Raw genomic sequence first — 19,735 nt, forward strand, 5'->3', positions numbered from 1 at the left:
GGCAACCATTAACCTGTTCTCCATATTTATAATTTTGTTATTTTAAGAATGTTATATAAATGGAATCATATAGTAAGTAATCTTTGGAGATTGGCTCTTTTCATTCAGCAGAATTCTTTAGAGATTCAGTTTGCTGCATGTATAATTAGTTGGTTCCTTTTATTCATTTTTATTCCATGATATGAATATATCACAATTTATTCAACCATTTACCTTTTGAAAGACATGTGAGTTGTTTCCAGTATTTGGCTATGATAAATACAGTTTTGTAAGCATTGTATTAATGTGAATATAAGCTTTCATTTCTCTGAGATAAATGCCTAAGAGCCTAGTTGCTGAGTTGTATGATAGGCAAATGTTTAGTTTTATAAGAAATTGGCATCCTTTTTAGCAGAGTAGCTGTACCATTTTACAAAGGAGTCAACTTTCAAGAGGAAGAGAGAAAAGAGGGATAAGGGGGGGAATAGGAGAGCAGAGAAGGAGAGAGTTTGAGAGAGGAGGGGGAGAGCAGATTTATAAAAAGTTTTTAAAGCGGAGATCTGACAGCATGTAAGGCTCTGGTCCAGATGTGGCATCCTGCCTTGGCTGTTTGGTCACATGAAAAAATTAAAATCCTCTTTATGCTTAGGCTAGTTGCAGTTAAATTATTACCTTTGCAACCAAAGCGTCCTTTTTCTGAGTCTGTTGATCCTGTGAAGCCGGAACTCTGACCATGGACACCTACCTTGCCTTACATCTTTTAACCTCAAAATGGAGACCAAAAAACATGTTTCCATCAGTTTCAGTGAAAGTATTTCCAGGGAAGGACTCTGAGCATATGCTTGCTTGAGACAACATGCTCAACCTGGACAAATCCAGTGGCCAGGAGAAGGTGCCACTGTATTTTGTGTATAGTGTTCACTGATGTACTCCTAGTGTCTAGAAGACCTCCTGGCACATGGTAGATGCTCCATAAATACTGACTAAATGAATGACAATCGCTGGAGAAGAATGGTATTAGTGGGAGATTGAAGAATTTGGCCTCCAAGGTCTAACTTTAATGTTCACTGATCCTATAATAGAGTGATAGACTAGGAAATTAATAACACAATTTTTTAAAATGTAACTTTCTATCCAATAGTTACTATGTTGATGGGTTTAATTTTATTTTGAGTCTTCCATATTCCATAAGCTTTTAGAGATATTGTATAAACTTACTTCATTAAATGTTTTTTTCTCATTTTGCAAGCCTCAGTGTGACTCTGTTTTGAGGCAAATCAATGTAAATACTTGAGCAGATGCTGTTACCTACTGTTGATTGTCATGACAGAACAGACGCTTGAAGGATGAACAGACTTGGCACATACGGAACCTACTGAAGGAGCTGAGTGAAGAGAAGTTGGAGGAATTACCAGTTGTAACAAGAGAAGATGTTGAAGAAGCAATGAAGGAAAAATGGAAGTTTGAAAGAGACCAGGAAGAAAACTTAAAAGGTGACTTAGGAACTTGGAAAATTATAAAGCTGCATCAAATTATTTCTTGAATGTGTTAATGCTTTTGTCTCCTAATACGTTCAAAATGCCACGAACATGTTTCAGATGAGATCATTAACACCACAAGCACACACACGTGTGGGTAAATGGACAGGCGAGGGAAATAACAAGTGGGCAGAGCTACTGAAGCCAAGTGAGGAGGAGGAGGAAGGGCACTGATCAAAAACAAAGACAGAAGGAAACCACCTGGGTCTTGACACTAGATAACATCCTGTTAGCTACCACCCTGAGGTCCTCACAGTGGAGATTTGTTCTTTCTTGGGGAAATTCTCTTGTTTGGCAGTTTCTTTGACTTCAACTTCAGTTCAGACTGGGGAACAAGGTGAATATTACCATAAAGCTTCCCCCCACACCAGTATTGCTAAAGGAGCAAACACTCCCATTTAGGTGAAGAGAGGGATTAGAGTTGACCAGGGGGAAGGTTGGCGGACATGGATAGAAATGATGCTAGGGTGTAGAAGATGAAAGACCCAGGATTTCCCAGGAGGCCCAGGACCCTCTTGTCATGGGCTTAGGAAATACCGTGGTCCTGTGGGGAAGTCATACATAGCTTTGACACATGCATTAAAAAGAGATTTTCAGGGTGTCTGCGTGGCTCAGTGGGTGGAGCAATTGACTCTTAATTTCAGTTCAGGTTGTGATCTCACAGTCATGAGACTGAACCCTGAGTCAGGCTCCACACCAAGCATGGCACCTGCTTAGAATTCTCTCCTCTGCTCCTCCCCAACTTGTGCACTCACACTCTCTCAAAAAAAAAAAAAAATGTTTTTCATTCCTTTATCCTCAACTTGCTGCTAAGATTTCCAGAACCACTTTTGCCAGGACCTCTATAAGTATCATCTTAGCTAGGAAGCTGGAAAACTTGGGAAAAGACATTGAGTGTTCTCAGGAAGCAGTACTAGAAGCTGGGAGGCAAAACAAGGACTTGCTTCCCTGAATGTGTCCCAAGTATTTCAGAGAGCCCACTTACCCAAGCACTTGACAAAGAGCAAGCACACCATCTGTAATTATTTTTGGTTTTGAATGAAATAGTTAACAACACAAAAAAACGGCCATCAGAAAACTTCATTTTTAGGGGTCTCCACAACTGTTCCCATAAGCCTGTTCTGACCCATCTTCTTATGGGCAATGATGATGTCGTGAGGTGGTAGATACTGTATTTCTCAGGGCTCCTTTCCAGGAGAGTTCTGCTTATGCTTGGAAGGAGTACTTTAATAAGTCCCTTGAGGTGGGAGTGAGACCACAAAGGATACTCAGATGTGCTCATGAAACTGCCTTCGCAGGGAAATGAGCCCAGCTAGCAGAGGTGTGCCTGTTTATGGTTTGGGCTGAGTGATGGAACGTGTGTGTCATATGAGACTGGCGCCAAGCTGGGTGACCAGGCACAGAGGAGGAGTGCTGGGCATGGGAGGTGATCCAAGAAAGAAAAGAGCCCACAGGTGCCAAAGGAGAGAGAGGAAAGTGAGAGGGCAGGTGGCTCTGAAAAGGCTTTCTGATGCAGTTCTGTCAGGTACCAGGTAGTCGCTTACAGGCAAGCCAGTTTGGGGTGGCAGAATCTCAGACCCAGCCAGACCTACAGAGTTAGAATCTGCATTGTGACAGACCCTAGAGGATCCCTATGCGTAGGAAGGTTTGAGAAGGACTGAGGTAACCCCCTTTTTTTTTCCAACTTAGGACTCTTTAGTCTCAAGGATAAAAATTTAACCCAAACTATAGCCTAAGCTTAAGAAGGATGTTAATTTTTTCATAAAATCAAACAGAAAAGGCAGATTGCTACTGACCTGGACCCACCAGAGCCTCACATGCTGTTAGAGTTCAGTTTGTTTGTTTTTTTTTTAATCTATCTCCTCTGCTTCTCCCTCTTTCTTCCCCCATTGTCCTCCTCCTCTACCTCTTATCCTTCTCCTCTCTCTGTCTTCCCCCTGAAAGATGGCTCCTTTAACTGAGGCTATTGTCCCCAGGAGGCTGGAACTCTGACAATAGACACTCCTCACCTTACATCCTTTTAACCTCAAAATGGAGACAAAAGAGACATGTTTTCCACCAGTTTCAGTAGAAGGACTCTGAGCATGTGCCTTGCTTGAGACACATGCTCACCCCTGGACAAATCCTTATGTCCAAGAGAAGGGACCACTGTAATTGGCCTACTGATTTGACAAGGGGTAGGAGAAGGGAAGGGAGATAGGTTCTGGGAAAGTATAACAATAGCCGCTACATCCACCTCTTTTCCAGAATCTTCAGTGACATTAACCAGCCTTCCCCTCAAAGGCTGAATGTGGCCCAGGGCTGAGATAGCAGCAATCTTTTTTTTTTTTTTTCAATATATGAAGTTTATTGTCAAATTGGTTTCCATACAACAGCCAGTGCTCATCCCAAAAGGTGCCCTCCTCAATACCCATCACCCACTCTCCCCTCCCTCCCACCCCCCATCAACCCTCAGTTTGTTCTCAGTTTTTAAGAGTCTCTTATGCTTTGGCTCTCTTCCACTCTAACCTCTTTTTTTTTTCCTTCCCCTCCCCCATGGGTTTTTGTTAAGTTTCTCAGGATCCACATAAGAGTGAACACATATGGTATCTGTCTTTCTCTGTATGGCTTATTTCACTTAGCATAACACTCTCCAGTTCCAACCACGTTGCTACAAAAGGCCATATTTCATTCTTTCTCATTGCCACATAGTACTCCATTGTGTATATAAACCACAATTTCTTTATCCATTCATCAGTTGATGGACATTTAGGCTCTTTCCATAATTTGGCTATTGTTGAGAGTGCTGGAGATAGCAGCAATCTAACCAAATAAGAGGACAGATCATCAGATAGGTTATAACAGTATTAATTGTTTAATGGCAACAAGTGCCATTTATTAAGGGATTTAAAAATATCTTATTTACATATTTGGAAAAAGACATGTCTGGAGTCCTTCTGGCCCTCTGTACTGAAGAACATCCCTCTGGCCTGAATGGAGTGTCTCAGTCATTCCATAAACATTTATTGAGCACCAACTAATGCCAGACTCTGTGCCAAGTGCTGGATTTACACACATGAAGAAGATGTGGTCTTGCCTTCAGGGAGCTCTCAAACCAGATGGTGTGTGGCATTGAGACAAATAGCCATTCACTTCACCGTACCTTGTTCTTTGCATGCTTCCATTTCCAAAATATTTAGAAGCATGAGACCCCGCCTAAAGATTGAGTAACATATCACGTTTAGCAAGTGCATCAGGGTGAACTAAAAGTTTATACAGTTGAGATCGCTCAATTGCACATACTGTCCTAGTGAATTTATCTTTCACTCTGAAGGCCTTAGTAAGTGGGGGCAGGAGAAGACATGGTATCATTTGGTATGATATGGTATCATTTCACACAGGGAAGCCCAAACAATGAACTTTAGATAATGGAATCAGCCAACTTACTTACAAAAATGGTTGCCAAGGACAGCACAAGGATACAAGTTGAGGTCACTTTGCCCAGAGGCATAATGGTCAGAAAAATCACAATTTATTAATAAAAAGTATATGCAACATAATCTTGTACAAAAAAGGACTCTTATCAAGCTATCATGGGAATAATTTAAGCTTATGGGTTCCTAGGCATATAGGTTGTCTATTATAGCTGTCAGTCACGGCCTAAAACCACACATCTACTTTATAATTGGAAGTTTAATTTTACTTAGATTATGAATTATGAGGGATAAACAACAGTTCTAATAGTTCAGATTTCCTTTAATTGGAGTTAAAAGCTTGTATTTATGAATTAACAGCATTGTAGTATCAGACCTTAACTTCATAAAATCTGATTGCAACATATAATGGTTGCAAGAACAAAAGAAATGACGTGGTATCTTTATTTTCTTTCAACAGATATGCACATGCAAATAAATAATGCTGAGAAACTATTTCTTGAGAAACTCAGTGAGAAGGAATACTGGGAAGAGTACAAGAACGCAGGGAGTGAACAACATGCTAAACTCATTATCTCCTTACAGAATGATATCAATACAGTTAAAGAGAATACAGAGAAAATGTCAGGTCAGTTGAGACAAAGCTAGTTTAAATTCAGTAGAAAATCTTCGGAGAGCAGCCCTGTGGTAGAAGGAAAAAAACGCACACTCCCTGAATCATTCTTTAATCTCTGCTATCAGCACAAGTAGCTATGAACCTAAGGCTGAAGGTGGAAAGAGAAGGTGAAGAAAGTCTCCCAGGACTACCAGTGAAACTGAGAAGGATGGAGGGGTGGGTGCCGGGGCTGTGGATAATCCCTGAGACCAGATGTCTTAGAGAAAGAAGCTTCGTTCAGTGGATGGTGTCTGTATGCTCCCACACGTAGGTCTGGGGCAATTCTATTGGGGTGGAGGCAGGGGGGTCCTGGGACAGGGTTACATTAGAAAAGAAATTTACCTGAGACAAGCTTAAAACAGCTTAACCAAGCTATAAAACCAGAATCATTGTAGAGAAATGCCCAAGTAAATGCTAGGTTATGGTCAGAAAGAACTGAAGAACAAACATGAGATGGGAAATGGGAAGAACAAAAATGAGAAGGTATGGAGAAGGATGGCATCAGGAGAGATGAAACCTACCAGGACTAAATCTGGGAACCATGAGGCTACATGTCTGTCCCTGTGGCTAGCATAGTGGCTTAAAAAAACAAAAACAAAAAATCAGAGGCCCAGAGACAGAAAAGTCATGGGATAAAATAAATGGAGTAATCTGATGACCCAGAAGACCACTGTGGCTGGATGACAATTCTGAACCCAGCTGGTGATGGTGCCCTATGTTGGGGAGGTGTTCCTGTGGCATAATTTCCATCCCCACCTCTGAGGCCCTCTTGGGATGTTCCACATCTAGACCAATTTTTCTGTAAAGTTCTCAGCTCAGGGCTTCTGCACCACAATGGTAGTGTAAATTTGGCCCAAATCAGACTGGACTTGGAGTTCTAATCTTTCAAAAGGTTCTCCTCCTCAGAAGAAAAGTAGAACATAAAAGGGACACCTTCCTACCCCTGTATATCCCCCAGTCACTCAGATACTCTCTGTAGATGAAACCACATTACCAATTTCTCATATAGCCTCCATCAGAAATATTTTATATCAAAATATACAAAGCATGCTACAAATACAATATATGAACATTCTTATAGATCAGTACATATTAGGATGTCTTCATTCTTCCAGTGGCTACTTTGTTTTGTTCTGTTACAATTTTTTTTTTTTTTTTTTTACCAGTCCCCTACTCACAAGCATTTAGGCTATTTCCTGTATTTTACTATTACAAATAATGCTGCAAAGAATATTCTTATATTTATATAATTTCATTTTTGGGTATCTCTAGAGAGGAATGGCTGGCCCAAAGAACCCGTTTATTGATTTATTTTTTATTTTGATAGGGATGGCTCTCTGTAGATCTTGTACCAAGTTTATTTCCCCCATATGGATGAAGATGCCTATGTTCCCACATCTTCAACAGCAGGGATGTTAGCTAACTTTTTTTGTTCTTTGTCAGTCTTAAAAGTAGAAAATGGTATCTTCTTGTGGTTTTAATTTCCACTTCTCTTATTATAAGTGATAGTGAGTATCTTTCATAAGGTCAGGATATGTATTGAATTTCCTTTTCTGTGAATCATCTGTTTGTATCCCTTGCCCATTTTTCTACTGTGTGATGGAGCTCTTTACCTTTTAAGGAAATTAGCTCTTTAACTGTGATATAAAGTACAAATATCTTCCTTATTTGTCACTAGTTTTCTGTTTGTGGGGTATATTATGAAGACATTTTGTAGTTTTGGAGTGCCCAAGTTCGGTTTTTATTTTAAGATATCTGAGATCATAAATAGTCTAATATTTCTTCTCTTAGCCATATTTATGGCTTCATTTTAATATTTAAATCTTTGGGTTTTTTGTGTGTGTCTATGAGGTGGGAAACCAACTTTATGTTTTGCCAGATGTTTTTCCAGTTGTCCTAACATCACTTCTCAGATAATTCATTTTAACCTTACTGATTTGAAATGCTGATTTTATCATACTTTAATTTCCCATGTGTATTTGGGTCTCTCTTTATCTTTCTATTCTGTTCCATTGATCTATGTATTTGTGTACCAGTATCATACTTTTAAAATAGTTATTGTTCTGACATGTTTAAAATTTTTTAAGTTTTTTCCCCAACATTTCTTTATTTTATATTTTTAAATTAGGAAGAGTCATCTTCTCAGATAAACTTATTATGTTGATCAGAAATATGGATGATTTCTTTCGGTTGAAAATTGTCATGCTGTTGAATCCAACTTTGGGATGATGGTAATGACATTTATACATTGAATAACTTCCTGGTTGAACCTTGGTCTGTAGCCAACTTTAGGTGTCATGGGAAGTAGTTGTTGTGGGCTTGTTTTACTTGTCATTGAATTTAGGCATTTCTCCCAACCATGCAGTTAGCAGCAGCAACTCTGCCTGGGGGCTATTAAAATATTGGGGCCATTAACTGGACAATGAATATGAGCAGAACACTTGCATCTATTTTTCCGGAGCCTTACTATTATAGTGCCCTTTTTCTCCCCCACTGCCTCTCTTCTTCCACGATTTTTCTGGAATTTTTCTCCCACAACCATGATCATGGACTTTGTGTTAGTTAGACTGGGTTTACTAGCAAGGAACAGGTATTTAAGGACGGGGCAGGGGGAGTTACTGAAGGAGGATATTAAAATAAAATTCTTTAGTCTCAGTTAAACTGGAGTGGCAATATAACAGACACCACATCAGAGTAAACTGAGATACCACCATGCAAATGAGGCAGAAAACTGGTTTCATACCTTCAACCACTGAATTCCAGTCTATAAAAGGAGTTGGATAGGTCAAACAAAGATTGTTGGAAATTAGGGGACAGTGTTTAGAAAGAGATCTTGGTGTGCTTTATGTCCTACATTGTCCCCCAAAGGGGCAGGTGAAGGGTACTTCCTCCTTCATCTCAAATCAAGACGGAGGGTCTTCAAGGGAATTCCTCTGATTATTCAATATGGGTCTCCTGAAGTTTGGGAGACATGGAGGTCTAGTTTATGACCCACCCCTGAGAAATCTAAGGAATAAGGGACTAACTAATCATTCTGACAGCAGAGCAAATATGAGGAGGCTGCTGTCCTGAGCTAGGGCTGTGTCTTAGTCCATTCAGGCTGGTGTAACAAAGTGCATTGAATGTGTGTCTTATAAACAACAGAAATGTATTTCTCACAGTCCTGGAGGCTGGAAAGTTCAAGACCAAGGTGCCAGCAAATTTGGTGTCTGGAGAAAATCCACTGCCTGGTCCATAGGCAGCCATCTTTGGTGGAAGGGGCAAGAGAGCTCTCTGGAGTCTCTTTTGTAAGGGCACTAATCCCACTCACGAGGGTTCCACCCTCTTGACCTAATGACTTCCCAAAGACCCCATCTCCAAATGCCATCACACTGAAGGTTAGGTTTCAACATATGAATTTTGGGGTACACAAATATTCAGTCTGCAAGAGGCTACACTTTCAAGAATTTGTTATGGCAAAGCATGAAAGAGTTTTTCTTGTGAATATGCTATGAGGGAGGGCTAGTATGCTGTCCAGTTAGATCTTGGTGATGATGTTCCAACAGAGGAATTAGAGGCCAGCATGTAAGGGAGGGAGGAATATATAGAGAGCCAGAGGCCAAAGGAAAAGTTGTTAGCCAGCCATTAAGGACAGTACATCCCCCGCATCAAGGGAACTCAGGTGAAATAACTAGCAATGGGGAAGGTGGTCCTCTGAAGAACCTATAAGAACACCTCCATGAAAAAGACATCAACCTTAAGCATCAGTTAGGACCAGAAAGTGCAACATTAACTTGAGACAGTATCTGTCAAGTGAGAGCTTTCTTGTCCCTTTCCATGCTTCCCTTCATCCCTAAGGGAAGAGGAAGCTCAAATCAGAGGATATAGTTGTGCATCTAAGCTGGAAGGAAATAGCCAGAGTTTTGAATAAAATTTAAAGTTTTGTTTATTACAAAAGACTGGATATATTAATTACCAATTGAGAACCTCTTATCATCACAAAGGAAGCAGAAAAATCAGAAATTTGCCACATATCTTGTTGAGAGAATTACTAGCTTCACAGTATGAATTTTAAAGGGAAGAGAAAAAACTGAGGTTGCTTGATGTCCCATGGTCATGTTTGTTGAATATAACACTTATAATGAGGAATACAAAGTTTGAAGATGGAAACAGAAGCCTATAGATAAGTGGTGGCTATAGGGATGGCTCCTCTCTACATTTATCTCTCACGGACTGTCTCCTTCAGATGTTCCTCTGCTTTGCTTTGCTCTGTCCTGTCCCCATTCTCTTCTTGCTTCCCAAAGACCATTTCTTGCAGTTTTCTCCATCTCCTTCCCTATAGCCTAAGACCCCTGAGATTCTGAAGAGCTGGAGTGATCACCTACCTAATCAGAGATGAGCAAAGACCTTTGTCCATGCCTCCTCGTGGGTAATGAGTCAGCCCCAGCACAAACCATTCTGTGGTCAGCTATCCAACACTGCCTTATTCAGTATGTCCCTGAGCTCTAGAAGGAAGTGGGAGGAAGCACCTAGAGCTTCTTCCTTGAACTTTAGCTGGGAAATGTTGGGATAGTGGGTATAGGAAACATGGTCACTAACGTATCCAGGACAAGGCTCTGACTCTCAATAAAAGGATGAAGCCCAGCAATACAGAAAGCGTGGGGTTATTAAGAGTCATTAGATATCAGAGCCACAGAGCATTTTTACTTTTGCCCTTCACCAGACATACAGGACAGGAATCTCTAAAATTTCTTTGTACGCTAATAGTGAGTTAAAAGATTAGGGTTCAAATACATTTACAAAAAAGTAGCATTACTTCTTTGAACATTAATTTCTTCATCTGTAAAATGGGAGTCCCCTGGTGATCTTCAAGAGAGCGTACAAGAGAGGCCACCACCACAGGAGGGTGGGTGGTCAGTAGGGTGAAGTTGTGTGACACCGACACGTGTGAAAAGTGGACAACAGACCCCCACAGAGCTGTGGAGGAGCAAACCAACTCAGAGCAGATACAACAGGGAAGGTAGAACAATGCAAAGCCAGCTTCAGCCAGGGGGGGCTTTGAGATCGGCTTCTGAGAAGTGGCCACAGAGACAGGAATCTGAGCAGTCCAGAGTTTAAAGGCACAAAGCCATAGTCGCCCATGCTCAAACTTTTATGAGGAGACATTTATATACTCATAGCTTCTTTGGCTGTATTCGCAAATGTGTGGTTAATAACTATTTCTCAAAATATCTTGTGAATCACAAAAGAGAGCAATGAGACTTTTACATGCTCCCTTGTGCTTGTTACTCTGCTTTTAAGAAGATAAAAAGTCCACTGAATTCTATATGGAACTTGGAACAGAGCTGGATATTTTTGTTGCTGTTTTAGTGTTAATATGGCAATAGAAAGAGGTATAACTTCAGTCAGAGCATATCTGATCATCTGTTTTTTATGGTTTATAGCAAAGAATTAATATTTAATGTTATCAAGCTCCCAGTTTTACGGTTTCTTTCAGATGCTAAGAATGAAAAATCACTATAACTAAACTCCTGATCCATAGGAACTTTTAGATTGCTTGTTGTGTTTTGTTGGGTAGAAATTTCAAATAAATATCCAGCCTCAGTCTAGTGGACTAGGTACTGAATTGAAAACAATTTCTATCAGAGATGAGATTGGAATGATTAAAATATTCAAGTGATTACCCCGGATGAGTAAGAAAAATACAGGCTCTATAGATGAGTACATGTGCGTCGGAATAACAAAGAGTTTCATTTTCTTATTCTCCAGATGTCAAGTTAGACTAGTCCCCAAAATGCAACTCTTGTGTTTGTTAACTGCTGCCTCAGTCAGACACTCCTGTTCCAATTCTGTTAGAGGCAGAAACTGACCTGCCCCCTTTCTGGCCACTGGGCAACCTGGGAGAGCCCCCCCTTCTCGCCCTCCCCTTCCCACCACAGTCACAACTGAAGGCCATCATTTGCTGCTGCCCTACCTGGTGGTGAAGCCTCAGATCACTGCCCGCCAAAGACTTGCACATTTAATTTTCTTCAACATATTCTTCATTATCTGTTGTGTCCCAGAGACTGCAGGAGAAGAAAGGTATGGAAGAGGAATTTTTACTCTGGTCCCCTTTCCAGAACCTCAGCTCCAACCTACTAAAAGACCAGATCTGCAGATCTCCTTCCCTGTAGCCTAAGACCCCTGAGAGTTCTGCTTTGACGGACTTGCTCTGGGGAGAAAATGTTCCCTTTGACACAGTGTCCTAAATGGCAGTTAGGTTCCACAGCACCACTCCTAAAAAAGTATTGTTTAGTTACAGAATAAGTTAAATGGGTTTCTGTGGACCAGTACAGAAATCTAGCAAATACTTATCCTTCAGATGTTATAAATAAAATACAACTAATAGCAACTTATAACATAGATGCTATCATCAGGTACAACTAACTTTGATTATTCTCAGATTTGTGTAGTGTGGTTCCCTCCTGTTGCACATTGCTGACTACCTCACCTCATTCAGTCTTTACCTCCTCAAAACTTTCTCTGAAATGGAGAATTTTAGTTCTGCTTCATCACACATATCACCACCCAAAATATTATTTATTTGGTTGGTTACTAACGGTCAGGCTTCCGTACTGGAATGTACCTGTCATAAAGGCAGGTAATTTCTTTCTTATTCAGCAGTGTTCCCAGCGCCTTAAGTAGTGTCCTGCACATCAGAACACATTGCTGCTGGTTTGTTGAATAGAAGATTAACAAACTGGACTCATTATGCACCTTTCTTCCTCTCCACTCTCTACAGAGACCTTAATGTCACTACTTCACTTTCCTTAAACAGAAGTGTTGATATGATTGCTAAGCATCTTTCAAGGCCTAAGATTTTATGATCGTTTGCTCTCTCCTTTCTGACTATGACACAAGAACCTTTGGAAAGAATAAAGAATCCTGCATTTCTTCATATCTCTCCTCCTTTCTTGCTCTGAGCCCAACTCAGAACCAGGGGCTGACTTCCACAGCCCCTCCACACCTCTCCCCTCTTCTGGCTCTGTCTTTCCTGCCCACAGAGACACATGCCTAGAATACTGGAAATTTAGTTAGATGAAGTCAGAAATACAGGATGTTTCTTGTGCAGATAATCAGATCTTCTTTATGTTTCCATTGTGCAGTCAGAAGTGTGTGATATGAAAGGTAGATGGCTGCACACATACTAAAGTATTGGGAATTCTCCCTTTGGAGAGACAATTCTTTGAAAATACAAATATTCTTGGAAGAGATATCATCTTAAACCAATTCACATTAAGGTGTTAGTAAATTATTGGAGCATTTCTTCTAATTGAAGGTACTAGATGCTTCAGTAAAAATGTACCCTGAAAATTCAGGGGGGAAAAATATGTAGAAAGGAGGGGGGAAGATCATGGACGATAACATTTATGAACACCATAGTTTTACCTAGGATTAGTCTTTTTTTAATTTTTTTAATATTTATTCATTTTTTGAGAGAGAGAGAATGAGAGAGACAGAGCGCAGTGGGGGAGGGTCAGACAGAAAGGGAGACGCAGAATCTGAAGCAGGCCACAGGCTCTGAGCTGTCAGCACAGAGCCTGACATGGGGCTCTAACTCACGGACAGCAAAGTCATGACCTGAGCCAAAGTTGGACACTTAACCAACAGAGCCACCCAAGCACCCCTTTCCTAGGATTAATCTTGTTGAGACTTCTAATTTTCTTTTTAAAGAACACTATAAAGTCACTCTGGAAGATGCTAGAAAGAGAATAATCAGAGAAACTTTGTTGCAACTGGATCAAAAGAAGGAATGGGCCACGCAGGTATATTTCAATTTTCTTAAAAACAAAAGTTCTTCCCCTATTTTTTTCCCATGGTATATAACAATGATTAAGATCTTGAGTACTAAAGTTACTTTAGTTTAAATCACAGCTGTACCACTTACTGGGAATGTAAATTAAATTTGTTACTTGACTTTTCTGGGCTTCAGTTTCCTAATTTATATATATATATAAAAAGATTGGCAATGATATTTACCTTTAAAGAATAGTATGAGGATTAAATGAGATTTTTTTAAAATTTTAGAGTGGGGGGAAGGCGGGGGGGGAGGAATCTTTTTTTATATATATTTGTTCATTTTTTGAGAAAAAGCATGCCCATGCACGTGAGTGAGTGAGTGAGGGAGGGGTTGGGGAGGGGACAGAGAATCTGAAGTAGACTCTGCACTGATAGCCTGGAGCCCCATGTGGATCATGATCTGAGCCAAAGTTGGATGCTTAACTGACTGAGCCACCCAGGCACTGAGAGAGAGAGAGAGAGAGAGAGAGAGAGAGGGAGAATCTAAAGCAGGCTCCATGCTTAGTGTAGAGCCAGGCATGGAGCCTGGCACAGCACTCGATTCTACTATCCTGGGATCATTGACCTGAGCCAAAATCAAGTCAGATGCTCAACTAACTGAGCCACCCAGATTGAGCCAGCCGGGTGCCCCTAAATGAGATGATTTAAGTAGCATAGTGACTCATAAAAAATAAAAAAATAAAAAAGAGCTCAGTAAATTGTTACTCAGTTATTTTTAAGTAATAATGACTACAACAAATTATCAAATAAAAGTTTTGGATGTGTTATAGAATGAAATATGATTTGTCTAAAAAGTACTTTCATATATATCCAAACCTAAGAAAGTACTCCACATTGTTAGAGGTTTAAAGATTTGGGACGTAACAAAATGTTTGAGATATGGTTTCCAATATTATATGTTTTCTAATCCTTTTGTTTTTCACAAAATATCTGAATCTTTTCTTTTCACTGTTCTTCCCCTGTCCCCAGACTACCTTCTCAGTTAGTGAGGTCCCCACTGGGATTGTCTCTTCATCAAGAATATCTCTTCTTCAGAATCATAAGCATTGGTCTTCTCTAAAGTTCCTCATTGAATTTCAGTTGCTTTGGTTTGTTGCTTACGTGTTAGTTTAGTTGTTCTTTCAGTTACCATCCCATTGCATGATTTTTACAGATTTATGCAAATATAGAGGATTATGGAGAACTTGCCAATAGTTTACTGCCCATAAAATTCAGCCCCTTTGTGACAGAATATGACTTAATGGTGAAATCAACATTAAAATGATCTGAACATAGTTAAGATGATTAAAAATGCATCTGTAAATCAAATATCTTTCAAATATACATATTCAATATATAATGAAGACTGTTCCAGATACTGTTCTGAGCCTTTTATATTTATGTCTCTCAATAATCCTATAAGGCAGGGACTTGCTAATGAGAAGGCTGAAGCACAGAGAAATTTTGTGACTTTCCCAGAGCAAGTGGCAGAATCGAGAGATTCAATTTAAGGTGTCTTCTTCAGATCACTGCTCTTAATCGTTACACTATACATTTTCTTTTCTCTACATAATTCACACACATGAATGAAATTTCCCCATTTTTATCTGGCTGTTTTAGCATACATTTAACTTCTGATAATCCACTGTTGTACAACCTCAGCTGCAATGTTGGAGTCACCTGAGAAATTGGTTAACTCAGTCAGTGCCTGGGTCCTGTGCACAGAGATGCTCATGTAATTGACCTACAATGTTGCATTGGCTTCTGGATTTTTCAAACTGTCCAGGAGATTCTATCGTATGGCCAAAGTTGAAAACCTCTGCTCCGTTTTTGGTAAATGAAGCCATTAGCCATCTAACTTCAGTTATGAGCTATGTCCTGCTTTTGTTCAAATGAAATTCTGTGTTCCAGGAAACCTTAGAATTATCAGTTGTAGCTGGAGTATAAAAGTTCCTAGTTCCTGGGGAATACAGGTCCACTCTTAGTTTAATTAGTGTGATTTAAATAAAAAAATTATTGCAAATCTTCCAACACTAAAGACTTAGATAAGTTTATTCTTAACATAGTTTTAAATTATTCCTGTGAATGCTTATGATCTATAGGAGTTTTCCTAATTTCTCTTCTTTAGGTTGTGCCCCTCGGTCACTGAATATGGAATTTATAACATGGTATCCATATAAAAGTACCTCACAGATAAATACAATCTTTCATCCACTATAAAGTTTGAGTGAAACTATAAATATACAAGTAATTGAAAATGAATTTACATTTTGTGAACCTACTGACAAAGTAATACTTTTCCTGTTTTCTTCATCTAAAATAACTTTCTCAGGAGACTGTCTAGCTACAGCCTGCTACCCTGAAACTATTTGCTATTAAGTTTGTAAATATATATATTGTTATTACTGACATACAGAAATATCTCAAATTAAAAAGGTAGTAATAGAATCTATTCATGCTTTTTGCTATATGTTGGATTACGACTGTGACCATAAACTTGAAGAATAGTTGATCACTGCAGTTCAGCCACCTTAATTATGGAGCAGATCACTTCTTTTTTTTTTTAACATTTATTTTTGAGAGAGAGAGAGAGAGAGAGAGAGAGACAGTGCGAATGGGGGAGAGGCAGAGAGAGAGGGAGACACGGAATCCGAAGCAGGTTCCAGGCTCTGAGCTGTCAGCACAGAGCCGGATGCAGGGCTTGAACCCACAAACCTCAAGATCATGACCTGAGCCAAAGCCGGATGCCCAGCTGACTGAGCCACCTAGGCGTCCCAGAGGAGCAGATTACTTAATGATTGATTTCACCATGGCAATCAGGTTCATTCACAATAGAAGCCAAATTGAATGGATAACTGCTATTGAGTTCTCTAAATCACCTGTATTAGGCAGTGCAAATCAGCAAAAATAATACAATAGGAGAATAAAGAACAACTGAAGCAAAAGTTCTTAGGTATGTTTCCAAAGTAATTGCAAAACATAAGTTAAAATGAATGATCAGCTAAGTTGATGTTGAACCACCATGTTACAATTCTTCCTTAATACAGAAACTTTCTTTTAGAATGCCATAAGGTTCATTGACAAAGGCAGCTACCGAGAGATCCGGGAGAATGACTGGCTAAAAAGAGAGGTGAGTGGAATTTTAAAAGCAATTTCTTCTTTCTCGTTTTTTTTGAACTGAAAATGACTTTCATTTATGAGCTAAAGGCATGGGAAAAACACAGATTTGTGGCTAGCTGAGGTAAAATAAAATTCAAGTGGAATCCTAATCTTATTATAAGCTGTTACTCAATGAGTACCATCAACAATTTCATTAATAATCAGAAGTCATTTTTTGACATCATAATTAATGCAATATACTCAAATGTTTGAAGTTTCTCATGCCCTAAATTGATCTGGTCTTTCTCAAGACGCTACTTCCTTCTGGGTGGTGGGAGGAAGGCTAAAGGATCATTCTAACCTCATTCTCTGCTGTTTTTAATTGCCCCTTTGGGATGACGTGGTCTCCTTTACATAAAGGTTCAGTTGTTTGAATTTCCTTACTTCCCCCTGCACTTCTGGAAGATGGACCCTGTTGTATAAGAAGGTGGGGTTACATGCCCTCTTGTGGGGCGTATTATTAAAGAGGGTTCAGATCTATAGGATTTCCTTTGGACCTTTGCTCCCTCTGCCTTTCATCTGTAGAGGACTTGCATCTGTCTCCTCCCTGCACTAGTGACTTCTGAATGGACTGCTCTAGCCTTTTGGACATTGTGTTGCAGCCAACACCAAAGCCACAATTACAGCCATTTGCCAATGATCAAGATTCCCCTTCCCACTGCAATCTCTATATCCTATCTTAGCTTGGTCCTTAGACTGTCTTCTGGAAAGCATGCAGAAACCAGTGGACCCAGCATGCTGCCTTAGACTCAACTATCTACTTGTCTCCCTATACCAGTGCTACAATATTGCTCTTGCTGAATGTGATCATGTGAGGACTTATAGACCTTCTTTGTTATGAGGCACTGTCCTGTTTTCCTTACATTGTACATACTAGTCCCTCTGCCTTATCTCCTTACCTTCTCACCCTCCTCTGCCTGGAAAACTCTGACTCTTTCTTTAGACACAGACCTTGATGACTAATTTCTTTCTGAATCATTTTGCATTTCCCCCAGAAAGTCTTGAGTACTTTTTCCTCAGTGCTCTCTTGTTTCATTGTAACTCTTGCTAAAATATGTTGAAATTGTCTGTTTATGCATCTATCTCCTCATTGCACAGAGCAGGCTATGCCTTTTCAACTACATGTCCATGAAAACTAATACATAATCTATGTTCACTAAATAGTTATTGAATGAAAGAATGTCTATGAGTATAGATATACTCATTGGGGCAATGAATCAAGTACATGGCTTAGATCTTGGGTGAAGATGTGAGAGCATGTTATTGGATATAACAGGTAGATAATCTTTGGTCTAGATGTTACAAGGGTGCTACAGAAAATGTGCAAAACTCACTACTTTGAAATTGCCTTTACATTCAAACAAGGAGTCACCCAAACTGTGCTTAGATACCATCTATGAAAGAAAACTCAGTATCTTTTGAAAGAATTCACTTCAACTACACACAGCTCTTGTTGGCAAGTTATATGTATGTCATTCTCAAATCACTAACGTGATTTCTTCAGCATTATACCTTAGCTCTATACCTATATTTTTATTTGCCTACCAAATCATTCCACATGGATGTCCCAAAGGTACTCAACATACCTAAAGCAGAACTCATTAACTTTCTCCTTAAATTTTCACTTCTTGCATTTCCTTTTTCACCATCTGCTCAGACACTTGAAGTAAAACTGTCACTGTCACCTTCTTTTCTTTTTTCCCTGCCTCCTATTTGGCTGAACAGTATTGGTGAGACTAGGAAACAAGGAATTTAAAAATTAATGTGCTTTCTATAATATTGACAATTATCTTTAAGTTGCCTTCATAAAGTCATGGTCAATAGGAGTCCATACTACTTCCAAAATGAATCAAGAGGAATCCCCAGTTTTGAAAAATGAATATTGATTTTAAAAAACTCACAGTGAAGGGCTTAATCAGCTCAGGGTCGGACTCTTGACCTCAGCTCAGGTCTTGATCTCAGGGTCATGAGATCAAGCCCTGCTTTGGGGTCCATGCTGGGTGTGAAGCCTACTTAAAACAACAATAATAATAATAATATAATAACAAAATAAGTTAAATTAAAAAATTTAAAAACTCAAGGTGAGCTTAACAGTTAAAGAGTATTAGGGAAGAGTTTAGTTTTGATACTTTTATTGAATACAATAGTATAATCCTAATTATAATAATTTCACAATTCAAACCTTAAATCCTATAAGATGTCATAGATATTAGGTTCAGAGAAAATGATGGCAAACATTTATATTTGATAAGAAAGGCTTTTTTGGTGTTTTGAGCCTTCCTACTAAAGCCACAAATTACATTTTGTTTTGTTTTCTTCTCAGAATTCAGTAGAAATAAAAGACACAAAAAATGTCAAATCTAATTAAATCATGAACAAAAGAGCTTAGTAATAAAGGACAAATCATTTTAAGGAAATTTAGTAGATTTAATTTCTCCTTATTTCAATAAATATTTATTTTAGCATTATTAAATTTACTCCCAAAATTACTTAAAACCATCTCTGGTTATAAGTATTATCATAAGAATTGAAAATTGCCTGGAAATGGAATAATGTATGTCAATTAATTTCTTTGAGGAAGGTTTAGAATGAGTAACAAGGGGTATTTAATAATGGAACTCCTGAAAATATTTCTCCATTTAACCATCTTTCAACAATAACCAAACAGTTAGATCTGTGGGAAGGATATGAAATGTCCCCTGCATGACTTCCATTATCTGGTTTTATTTAGTATGCATATTAAGGAAATGAAGAAAAACTGAAATTTACAAATGACTTAGACTAACTCAACAAATAGAAGGCAAATAAAACTAGACAAAGAAAGGGATTCAAAGAGGTTAGTAATCAGAGTTTCAAGGGTGAGGAGGCATAAAGCTAACTGGGACCTTGCAGGGGAAAATTTCAAGAACATGCATTTAATTCAGGATCCTAGGTCTCTGACTTATAATAGTTTTAACTAAATTCTTTCTCAATTTCTTGGATATTTGAGGATGGGGAAGATGAGGAAGGAAAAGCAGTCTTCTACTTCTTCATTTTCAGTTTCTTACCCTAGAAATCTAAAGGTACTTTTCATCTCCCTAACATTTCGAAAGGCTGGAAAGGAGACATTAATTGCTGAGAACCTTAGTTAGTATTCCAAAGGGGTACGTGATGCCACAAGACATCCTTAGCTTGAGAGGTCGGACCCCAAGGGG

The 19,735-nt window shown here is 39.1% G+C and overlaps 1 protein-coding gene across 9 annotated transcripts in view; it reads left to right on the forward strand.

The window, feature by feature from the left end:
* CCDC83 (coiled-coil domain containing 83) overlaps nucleotides 1-19,735 on the forward strand; it is a 68,099-nt gene that overhangs the window by 37,936 nt on the left and 10,428 nt on the right. For all 9 annotated transcript variants that reach the window (XM_086678501.1, XM_086678502.1, XM_086678505.1 and 6 more), the window contains 4 exons: nucleotides 1,310-1,472; nucleotides 5,391-5,558; nucleotides 13,278-13,369; nucleotides 16,444-16,512. In XM_086678501.1, coding sequence (XP_086534627.1) covers nucleotides 1,310-1,472; nucleotides 5,391-5,558; nucleotides 13,278-13,369; nucleotides 16,444-16,512 — 492 coding nt within the window. The remainder of the gene's footprint in view (nucleotides 1-1,309; nucleotides 1,473-5,390; nucleotides 5,559-13,277; nucleotides 13,370-16,443; nucleotides 16,513-19,735) is intronic.

The sequence above is a fragment of the Puma concolor genome, chromosome D1 (assembly GCF_028749965.1).
Source record: "Puma concolor isolate L17-30 chromosome D1, mPumCon1.1.hap2, whole genome shotgun sequence".
Classification (NCBI taxonomy): Eukaryota; Metazoa; Chordata; class Mammalia; order Carnivora; family Felidae; genus Puma; species Puma concolor.